Source organism: Pagrus pagrus, assembly GCF_965226575.1.
Source record: "Pagrus pagrus genome assembly, chromosome: 4".
In the NCBI taxonomy this organism is placed as follows: Eukaryota; Metazoa; Chordata; class Actinopteri; order Spariformes; family Sparidae; genus Pagrus; species Pagrus pagrus.
Window position 1 is genome coordinate 21,756,355 of NC_140188.1, and position 12,056 is coordinate 21,768,410.

The 12,056-nt window shown below is 41.5% G+C and overlaps 1 protein-coding gene across 3 annotated transcripts in view; it reads right to left on the reverse strand.

Moving 5' to 3' along the window:
* The window catches only part of lekr1 (Leucine-, glutamate- and lysine-rich protein 1), an 84,434-nt gene that overhangs the window by 36,912 nt on the left and 35,466 nt on the right, over nucleotides 1-12,056 (reverse strand). For all 3 annotated transcript variants that reach the window (XM_084350797.1, XM_084350795.1, XM_084350796.1), the window contains 2 exons: nucleotides 8,921-8,998; nucleotides 6,276-6,439 (listed from right to left, as the gene is read on the reverse strand). In XM_084350797.1, the coding sequence (XP_084206923.1) occupies nucleotides 6,276-6,439; nucleotides 8,921-8,998 (242 nt within the window). The remainder of the gene's footprint in view (nucleotides 1-6,275; nucleotides 6,440-8,920; nucleotides 8,999-12,056) is intronic.

The following is a 12,056-nucleotide window of genomic DNA, read 5'->3' on the forward strand; positions in this document are numbered from 1 at the left end:
AAGCAAGTCGAGACAAGAACTGCTCCTATAGGATGTCTTTGCATCGTAGAGAAACACCTTAAAAATATATTGGTTTCTAAGTTACAATCGCCTCTCTTCATGTTTAACAGACAAAAGTTATGTGTCGGTGTCTGACTAGTTCCTTGCATGGCCAAAAGGCTATCAGTGTGAACAGTGGAGTGTGCACTGAAATATGTTTGTATTTATGTGTGTGTGTGTGTGTGTGTGTGTGTGTGTGTGTTTATGTGCCTGTATGTGTCTACTGTATATGGAGAGAATGGTCTGTGAGGGTCCTTCAGAGCGTTGCAGCAGGGCACAGTGGCTGTGGCTCTGGAGAGCTCTCAAACCGATCCAGCAATGTCAGCCTGACATTCTCTTCCTCCAAGTCTTTGTTTTCCTCTCTCTCTCTCTCCCTCTCTTGTTGTTTTTTCTCTTTCGTACTTCTCTTCACTGTCTCTCTCCTCTTAGTCCTTCCTCATCTATTTTTTCACTCTTTTAGCGGCTCTGTTTTCCTTTTTCTCTCCACATTGCGTCTCTCTCTGGCTCACTCAGAAGGAAGAGGGGGAGTGTAGGAGGTTCTCCTCAAAGCAGCAATACACCGATAATTGCTTTCTGGTCACTGTGACATGACAAGGTCCGCCAGGGTAAAGCAACACGCACACACGCGCATGCACACTCAGATACTCACACAGATTTAGAAAGAAACACATGAAAATACAGAACACACAAGAATGCACGCACAAAGACCCACTTGCAGAAAGACACACAAGCAGCAGAAACACTCGGAAATACACACCATAAAAGACACGTCCAAACAGAAATAATTGTACAAAGGCTTGATGGAGCAGAGAGGCTTTGCAATGAAAGCAAAACAGCCTTTCTCTACAATGCTTCTGTTATGTGTCACAGCACTTACACACAGACACACACAGTGTAACAAGGTGGCTATAAACATTACAGCAACTTAACAGCAGCTTGCCACCAAGGCACTGAAACAGTTTTACACTAGTGTTGCTGTGCAGGTTGTTTGCAGTGCTGTTAAAGCACAGTTTTATTTACTGTAAAGTAAATCACAGTAATATATATACAAGTGTGCTCCTCCCCTTTGACATATTGACCGGTCCTCATAACAACCCTTTCTCAGTAACACTTTTATGACGAGGGTTTTAAGAGGAAACATATCTGATAACTTCCGATATTTATGGCAATTCAAAAACATTAGAGCATAATCAGGTGCCAAGTTCCTTGTGGATAAACTGCACTGCTGGCCACAAATTTGGTGGCCATAGATATCTGTACCAATCCAAAAAAATAAACTGTAAGGAGAAAATGTCACCCTATGAGCAATCTACAACATAAAATTTTAAGAGATGACCAAAAGAGGTGCTGACATACACAGCTAGCTTAGTCTCTGCTCACCTCATCACAAACTCCAGGGACTTTCTCCTGGCTGAGCTACTTCCATGAAAATAGGAGCACTTCATTAAAGAAAACCTCACTGCTCTAGTCAATGTAAACCCATCAGATGCTACAATAAATGCTGAGGTAGAAAACTGCTCAAAGTAAAACATGCTGAGATATTTAAGGCAAGATTTTGAATATGCCTACCTGAAAATATCTGTGTTACATAAAGTGTAAAAAGAACAGGCTTTACCGAGAGTGTCTGTTGAGTTGCATCATGTTCTTTTGAGCTCAATAGCTTCCTAAAATTTAAATCAAATTCACTAGTTTCATCGGTCAGTGAGAGACACAGTACCACATTACTGATAAGGTGCTTAGTTGGGAAAAGAAGGCTTATTCAAAGAGCAAATTGCATAAAACTACATACAATTCATTTCCAGGTTTATCATTCAGAAAACTGTAATAAACTATATATTACTGGATTTGAAATCTCATTGGCTACATAATGCACCAATCATCTGGAGACTGGCGTGTGTCTGAGTGGCTCACTTGTTGACACAATCACTCATTGGCAGTTTCAGGCTACAGGGCAGGCTCAGACGCTCCTATCTGCTCGAATGAGCTGTCAATAAAACGGCTGCCATCTCAGGTTCTCAAGTGTGGAAGTATAACGGCATCAGCGGTGACATTTTTACATACAAAAGAATGAAAAAGCATCTGTGATCGCAGTTTTTTTCCCATTTTGTCACCATGTCATCATGGTATACTGGGTTTTGGACTAAATATAATAAATACATATATATATAAATAACATTCATGTCATTGATGAGTTTTCCTTCACAATGTACTACGTTCTACAGTAAAAAAAGGCTTTAAATTAACTCATTTCGACATGAAATATTTTGCAACACACATAAATTGCTCCCACATAAAGATGAGCACACATAGACACACCCGAAGCCTCCTGTTAAGCTGGGATATACATAGAATGAGGCAACGTATAAGGAGCTAGCTGATTCTTATACATCACAGCTACCTTCACAGTTACATATTGACGTATACACAGCTGCACCGTGGAATTCTTACGAGAGTCTACAAAACAATAACATCACATTCTTTCCTTGTTGTGTACCACAAACATTTCTGGGTGCCTGCCTAGTTTATTATGCGTAATAAAAGCAATACCTCTGAACCACAGCAGCGTGGGAAAAGACGTCACGAAAGTAATGGAGACCTGGAGGAGTTTTGCTGTTACAGCCTCCGGATTATTTTCACTTAACTGGAAAATGGAATCTACAATTTGTCTTCCCAGAAATTTAGTGTCACGCGAACAAAGGAACGTGCTTTTAACAACAGGCTTGAGACCTTTTATGAGATCACTGTTTGTATGTCTGGAAGTCAGTTTATTTCTGATGCGGTCCATAAATCTCCCAATAATTGATGTGTGTTTCAACATCATCATTTCCTACCTGAACATTTTCGTAATAGCACTCTTGGAATAAACAGTAAAACACAGACAGAGAGAGACAGCACAGGACACGGAGGTGATGTTAACTGTTTGCTAAGTTGTGTAAGAACATATTTGATGTTTCTATATTGCTGTTGTCACTATAAACACACACATACAGAGTTGGCTTCCAGGCAAATGGGTATCATATAAACTAAAGATGGCACAGGGTGTTGGCAGATGGCTGCGGTTCAAGGATCGGTCACACACATACGGATTCACACACCCTTAGTCACGCTTGTGGCCTTTCACCTTAATTTCACTGTCAACCCTCTATCCTCTTTTCCAAAGGACCGAGGGAAAACTCCCACACTCTCCAAACTCTATGTCCGTCACCGTCATATCAAGCTGTAAGAGTCAGCTGCTGACATCGGCACAAAACGAACAGAGATTAATCATGTTTTCACGTCTCTCTCTGCTCTCAGTGCTCGTCTTTGTCTTGCTCTCTGTAAAATTCCACACCCCTTGAGGTCTTTTTCTCGTCTCCACCCTCTTCTTCTCCACCTAACCATAAACCGCATTCATCTGTTCACATTAGGCAACCTCCTTGTGTTTCTCTCTGTCTTTTTTTCTTCGCTCCTTCTCTTTTCTTCTGCTGTTTGACGCTAACCACAGAACGCTGATAGACAGGTAGCACAGTTGAATTGCCAGCTAACGCCCATATCAGATTGGAGTCATGTGCAGGTGAGTGACTAAGGTGTGAGCTTTGTATAGGTCTGAAGTATGAAGTGTGAAGAGGTTGCAGGGTTTTCACACACTCAGGCTGGGTTGCGGCCTATTTTTGTGGACATACTGCAAGAAAATACATTAAACACTAAATGCATTTTACTGTTCGGTTTTGAGATTACAACAACATTTATTACACTTGGTTGATAAAATGCGAAAACGAAGAAGTCAAAAGAAAAATTAATCAGCATCTATTTGGATAATTGATTCATTCAAGCAAAAAATGTCTGTTTTCATTATCCCATGTGATCATAAATTGGATGCCAAACTGTTAGCCAGACAAAACAAACATTAAGAGATGCCTTTTGGCGTTTGTAAATTGTAATTGCCATGATTCATCTGTTGAGAAAATAATCTGCAATAAATCAATAATGAGCTGGTTGCCGCTCTAGATTGATGCACTGATTAATATACTGATCGGGCCTGTCCTGAGCCTTGTACTGTAAGTTCTGTCAGTTTCTATGTGCAGGTCAGGGTCCCACAGGTCCAAGCTCTGTGCCACGTGTAACTTATCCTGCCCCACTCTCTGGTTTTGTTTCACATGTCCTATTTTGTATCCCATTTGTCCTGTCCTGTGCCTTGTTGCTCTTTTTTATTACTGTCACCTGCTTTGTGCTATTGTGACCTGTAAACATGCAGGACTAAAGTGCGGCTAATTAAGTAACTTTTCTTTTAACATTTCTGCATTAAAATGTGCAAAAACAACTGGACCTTTGTTATATATTTTGTTGAGTTGTGTACTTACATTATCCAAAATGTTTCTGACAATGTCCAAACTCAGAGAAATCTATAAATTAATTCAGGGCAACAGTGTGTTTCGTTTAGTTGCCTGCTGCTTTAACTTCCAGGGAAACTCAGAAAACACCTGATGATACATCAGACAGTGAAGAAGAACAACTCGACTAAATGTAACGTGAATAAAAGTTCGATACAATACCTCCTGGATGGTTTATGATGTCATTTAACTGTTGCTGCATTCACGTGCTCCTCGGATGGTCCCATTTCCTGAATTTGTAGGGCCGTTCATGTGCATCATGTTAGAATGTGGGAGCAACATGGATGCCAAAATGAAGTTGTTTTCCAGTTTATTGCTCAGAGCGTTTAACCAACACATTGACAGCTGCTTCCAGTATTTGAGTGACAAAGTAGCGCAAAGGAAACAATGCAATGACACACAATCCGTGACTGTGTTCAAAGTTTCTTACCACCAACCCAATGTTTATTTTCGTTCACCATGTTTCAGCGTCAACTTGGCATTTCCAACAGCACATGAACGCACTGTGTCTCTTTTGGTTCATTGTTTTAAATACTTTGCGTTTAATTAGGGGAAATTACTTCACAACAGAAGAATTGGCAGCTGTTAGCCCCTAGATTGGTCTGATACACGTGCAAACCACAGGAGGCAAAATGTTTTTGTTTTTTCGTGATTAAATTAGACAAAATATACATAAATGTTGATTTAAAGACAGAAAATGTAGGCAATCACATGCAATTTTGTTGAGTTACACTTTTTAGTTAAGGCTCAGCCACAAAAATCTAGACTGATGTATTACAATAGTCTAGTTTTCAGACCCATCAGTTTCCTTTACCAAGACAATAAAATTGTAGATTTCTAGATTTTTCACATCACCAGGACGACCACCAAATCTGTCCTGTGTTACAAATAGTTGCCTTTTTGGGCGACAAGACACAATTTAAAGAACAAAACACAGCTTACGAAAGTAGGATTTTAGCCCAAAGTTAAGTGTCCGACTGTGAAAGTGTAGATTTGTTTGGGAGAAGATGTAGCTTTCTGTGACCATATGCTCCGTGTCCATGTGTGTTTGCATGTGCGTGTGCATTCCTGGGTGTGTATTTTAGTACATCTGTTGGTCCGTGCAGCAGCTGCCTTTCATGCTCACGTCACTGAACAAACACATACTCACACGGCATCAATACAAACAGCAGACGACTTTCTTTTTCTTCCTCTTCCTCTATCGAACTATGCCTCGTTCCCTTCCACAGACACACAGACACACACACACACACACACACATACACACACACACACACACACACACACACACACACACACACACACACACACACACACACGGCAGCTGTTTGGAACGTGCAGCAGAGAGAAAAAGACCCACCCATGAGGTGAGCTGGAGGTTAGCTCTCCTTTGGGCATTTACTGTCATTGACTAACACACACACACACACTGACACACACACACACCTCCAGTGCGTCCTCTTTCTCACAGTCTCCACAGTTTATAGTAAGAGTTTCATCAGTTTACAACATTAACACACATATACCCGTGAACACACACACATTCTTTCCCGTCTAAATTCTCATAAAGGGTTACCGGAGTTTGTGTAGCGACTGCAAACACACATCTACACACAAAAACACATTATAGTCATCCACTGTGGGTGCTGCCCTCAGAACTAAAAGACTCCCCGGCACAGTTAAACTAATATTTATTATTCGCTTGACTCTCTTTGACTCCTTTTTATCCAACGTTTCTCTTTCATGTCCTGCTCTGTATTAAAATACACATAAATAAGCCTGAATATCTGTTTCTCTCTCTCTCGATCTGTTTATACTTCCTAAAATGTGAAAAAATTGGCCTGAGTGTGTGCATGTGTGTGTTACCTGAGAACACCAGTGTGCTCTGCTGCAGTATCTCAGATCTGAAGGCCTGCCAGGCCCCCATCAGCTGGCTGAGGAAACCCTGTGCATCTGTGAGCTCATGGCCAGAGGAGCGGAGCGCGGAGAGAGTCGCTCGCAGGGCCTGCTGCTGCCGCACACACACACCTCTGCCAAACAAGAACACACACAAATTGACAGCTTGAAAACTCAAAATCTGGCACTTGAAGGAGTATTTCACCACTGGAAAGATGGCCCCTGCATAAAACTGGGCTGTCTATGCAGTAAAACGACTTAAATATTTTTGGAAATGGTGACTACCTGACTAGAGAAAACAGAAAAACTGCGGCAGTATTCCCTTTTGCTCAAGTGGTAGGAAACCTACAACAACCAGAATGCAATGCACCACAATAGAGACATTAAACACTCCTGCTGATGGGTAATGTCCTGCGAGTTAGGCGATTTCTTGGTTTTCACTTCAGCTAATAACTAACAGTATTGTATTACAGCTGAACAGTTAACTATAATATGTTTCTGAAAACATTTTAGGGGAGAAATAGGTCTAGTAGTAACATCATCTTGGTTTATACATTAGTTTATCAGCACTGCTTAGGTAAGACAGTTCAATCAGAGCTTGGTGAGACTCCCCCTATCTCGATCCTCACTCCTGTTCCTGTTTAACATTTTGTCTCAATAAATAGCCAGTATTTCATTGCTATGTCACAACTGGCTGAAATATCTATCTTTGGGAGCTGTCGCATAAAGGCTGAGACAGGACTGTTGATAGCTACCTAGGTAGCTGTTAACAAGAGCTATTAGAGTGACAAGTGTGTGAAGAAGACGACATTAACCATTAAAGGTGTTGCTCGAAAAGACTGTAGCTAGAATCCCAAACAGTCAGGGAAATGCCTCCTTAACAATACTTTGACTGTGACTCTTGATCCCAGATTGCTCCAGTTGAGTTTATCAGTATGTAAGAGCAGAGGACTGTGCTTACCGCTCCCTGGTGTGAATGTGTGTAACTGTGGGCTTTTGAAGTGGAGCATACTGTACGTTCTGTGACAACGTTCCCTGGATAGATCAAGGTTTTTTAAAAATGCAGCTGCTCCTTCAAAGCAAAGAGTTTTTTCCCCGCTTGGTAATAAATACTGTATACGTCAATATCATAGCAGTAGTCACATACTTCAGCCTTACAGTTAATTCCATGACATTTAAATATGTGAGACAGATACATGTGGAATAATATAAATGACACTTAGAGAAGGATGCTGACTTACAGGCTAAACAGCTCTTGAATTTTATGAACTCAAGTAAACTTTTCATTTATTGGCTGCTGCAGATGTAGGAAGGGCATAAAATGTAGAAATAGAAGCTGATGATGATGAAATGAGGCAATGACACATAAAATAAATTAAAAAAAGGTGAACATAAGAGGGAACAACAGAGGAAAGCTAAAGGACTGATGTAACCACAGTGTCCTCAGAAAAGGGCACAGCCATGTTTTACAGCACTCTCCCTTCTTCCCTCTCTCTCCTCCATCTCTCTCGGCCACAAAGAACTGTGTTCAGACGAAAAGCACTTTAAGCAACATGAAAGATCACTAGCTCAGCTAACACACAAGTCTTGGACACACACATACGTGCACACACACACGCTCAATCAAGTCAAAAGCTCATGCAAAGCACGGCCGAGGAAAACTTGTGCGCTAGAATAGAACATTCTGTTATTTCAATAACACTTTTGAAGGAACATATGGGCGAGAACACACCGAACAGTTTCCTTTTTTTCTAACCGCACACACACACGACACACAGGTGCACACACACACCTGTACAAACACGCGCAAGCCTGTACGGGCACAAACATCATGAACATGGCTCGAGCTTGCGTGCAAAGTGATGTGACAGTTTTTTTTTTCCAGAAGCTCACTGGGGTTCGAGTGGTTGTTGTTTTTCTTATTCAGGGTTTGTGGCTTAAGGTGATCAAAAATGAACGGAGTCTCAGACGAGACAGGATGAGAGGGGAGACTCCGAGCCGCTCTGCAGTGCCTGAGAGCGTGTGTGTGTGCGTGCGGAGCGGAGGAGAAGCATGGGCACAGCTTGTCACGAGAGCCAGTTTTATAATGTCAGATGACATAAATCATAAGGCTGACAGCACCAAATGGAGGAACAGATATGAGCCAGATCTGTCATCGGTGATAAGACTGAGATAGTGAAAAACAGGGAGAGGGCACGCGTTGGCTCACCCCATGGTTTACTCATTTAGCGGTTTTCGATGTCAACAGGCCTGATTAAAAAAGCACTTTTTTTCCTGACATCACCTCTCTCCTCTGCTCCTCGGCTGTCACCAAATGCTCGATTTCTTCTCTTTATTTCCAGGAAATACCCAGTGGGTCAGCTGAATTAACTTTCTCTCCTCTGTTTTTTCCATTCTCTCTTTTATTGTTTTCCCTCTATCATCTCACACAGTTGTTTCCCATCTGCCCTTGCCTTCCTGCCGTGCATCTGGTCAAGGAGCTGAGAGCCAATCAGGTTGAAGCAAACCTTGTGCTCTGTTTTTTTTTCTTTTTTTCATCTTTTGTTTTTGTGTTTTATCTCCATCCTGTTTTGCTTTAACTAAACCTTTATTCTTCGTCTCTGGTTGGTCCTTACCTGAGAATGTCACCTTGCTGCTTCTCTTTTCCAAGTAACCGATCTGCCTCCTCCTTCGCAGAAGCTGCTACTGCCAGCCTGTCGGGGGGGAGGGAGGAAGAGAGGAGAAGAAGAATGAGGGCGAAGAATCATGAGCAATATTCCCCTCATTAGAGAACGTAAGCCTCACGTAATGCCACTGTACTCCCATGGGGTAAAATGAGCTTATTGATGATGCAACTTTAATGATCGAGCGGGGAGGACGATCGTGATGAAATGGAATGAGATGAAAAATTAAATGGCTGCTCAGAGGTAATTGATCTAAAGAGATGGGGTTCCCTCTTCAGCTCGTCTAATCTTGTTTCAGATAATTCAATACATAATAAATTATTTTTTGAATATGAGCAGAGTCAGCGAAGCAGAGAGGCAAAATATTTAATAGGACTGAAGCCCAAATGTGAGATATTTGCAGGGGGAGAGAAGAAAGTAACCTAATTAGTTTCAAAGAGCTGCAGATTTTGAGAGCAGCTCGAAGGTTCAGGCATGGTAACAGACTAGAAAGTTAGGGACCGTCCCTAAATCCATTACTCACACTCGCCGTGTTGAGCAGTGAAGTGCATATTCATTCGTGGCGAGGTAGTAGGCAACTGTAGCCCACTAACCCTAACATGAACTAAACTTAACCCACACTTGATGCACACTTATTGGAGAGCTCTTAAGAGTAATTCCCATAATTCACCATGGTCTACTGTACCACCACAGTCCAGTTGTTGGGCATAATGTACCCATTAGCTAGTTTTATTACCAGCAACAATCTACAGACGGTAAAAAGTTTATAACAGGCTATTGACTTCTCACAAATACAGCACAGCAAGGGTGTGTATTGGGATGGATCCTTTTTGCCTGCACTGAGGAGATGTTTTCAGCCTGATTGATTCCAGGCAGGGGAAAACCAATCAGACGGACAGATTCCAGCAAGGAGCAATCAAACTCAAGACTCATAAACAGTGAGATTGTATGACCTGGACACGCAGAAAACAGAGACGACACGTCTTGTTCTTTCCTAAAACACCACACACAAATAACTCTGAATAGTACTGACAGTCAGACAGAGAGCGCAATAAACATAATGAGCTGCAAGTATCACAAGGAGCAGACTAGACAAATAGAGACTAAAACCAGACAGGTAATAATCCCGACCAACACAGTGTGATCATGAAGTGTAATTTGAACAAGATGCAGTGATCCTGCCAGGGGATTTTCTGCTTATTGGCAGCACTTTCGAAACAAACATGAGGCAAGCCAATTTGAAAGTGCAGGAGAGATGTTTCCAAGGTATTGACTCTAGTGATTCCCCTTTGATTTGCAAGAGCTCATCTTTGTGGTGAACAAGGCAGATGTCTAAATTCCCTGTGTAGGAGAAGCCCATAAATACAGAATAGTTCAAAGTAGGGCCGTGCACTATTTATACGATTCATATCATTAATCGTGTATCAATATCGAGTAAGGTCTATTTGGTCAAAAATATTGTGATGTTTGATTTTGCTGCTCCGTCCTAGCATTGAAGAAGGGCTTCAAAAGAGATTTCAAAATACTGAGGTGTACATCGTATATCATTATATGGCCCGAAATATCGCCCAACCCTAGCTCAAAGCAACCTACATTTGTGCTGTTGTTCCAGCCATTTCCTATTTGGTTTGTGTTGTAGGCCCAACGATATGTTTCAACTTGACATTTCTTTCCATTACAACTTTTGTGCAGGTTTTGGATTAAAATACCTATTTCTGTTGCTTCAAACATGCCTGGAAAATCTCCTAATATCCCATCCAATTTCTGTGCCACAAAGAATGCTAGAAAAGTCCCTGATGATTGCTAAAATTACCCGGTTTTGTCAGGTGAAACAGGAAGTGAACTGGTCCCGAACAGTGGCAGTGATCCGGCCTAGCTAATCTGGATGTAACGTGACTTACAAATTTAAGGTATCAAAAACATACAATGGCAACATTTTATGCTGGCGACTGGGATGCATAAGCCAAGTTATTTTTAAAATATGTCATAATATGCTGATTGCCCAATAGGCAGCAAACTATATAGCGACGTAGAGAGGCTTGTCCTGTTTGCCAGGTTGAAGTGATAATGTCACTTGTGTTGACACATTACGTCGAGGTCGTATACAGAGTCAAAAGACTTGAGCAATTTACTTCTACAGTCCATTTTTACTCAAAGAGGATGTTACATTAGTGACCACAAAACACATGAGCAGTCTTATGGTAAAGATTATCCGAGCTTGAAAGTGCACTTACTGTAGGATCATTCAGAGCTTTCAACTGCTATATATGACCACTTGTTATCACCTGACTGAATGTTCACATTCGGGTCGCGTGATGACATCTGAGCCAGCTCCATTCGCTGAATGAAGATGCAGTTAAGAGCTTCGAATCAATAATAATGGGCCTTTCCGCTTAGATTCTCTTCGCCATGCAGCATGTTGTTCCCAAAGGTCAAGAATGATCATCCGAGCACAGAGCAGCAGTCTTGTTTGCAGAAGATGATGATGCTGTGTTGGTTGTATTCTGATTTGTGAAATATAACAGAGGTGCAAAATGTCAGTTAATATGTGTATGTATGAGCACTTTAAGGATTAAAATGGGCGGTTGTTTTAATGCATAGATTTATTCCTTTCTTGAGAAATGATGTACATTCTGTGGTTATATACAGTACGCCCCACTTTTCTTTCTCTATGACTGTCGGTTCTGTGTTCTCATGTAAATATATTTATGCTTTTTACTGGCAAGAGACCATTGCGGTTAAATCAAGGTCAAATAAAAGATACATGTTTTCTCTCTATATGTGAACTGAATGGACAGTATAGAGGTTAAGAGCAGTGTGAGGTGAGAATGGGTTGAGAATGCGTGTTTCTAGTAATCCTGTGTGTGCGTGTGTGTGTGTGTGTGTGTGTGTGTGAATGAGAGGCCATGTTTCATACTGAGTGCGTGTTTACAAGTAAATAAGTATGCGTGTGACTGTGGCTTAGCTGACGCATGTGTCCCTGTGTATGAGTGTGTGTGCGTGCGTATATGTGTGATACTGAGCGAGTAAGACTTCTCTGCGTGCATTTTAGCCTGTCTGTTTGTATGTTTGCCACTTTCTGACCAAG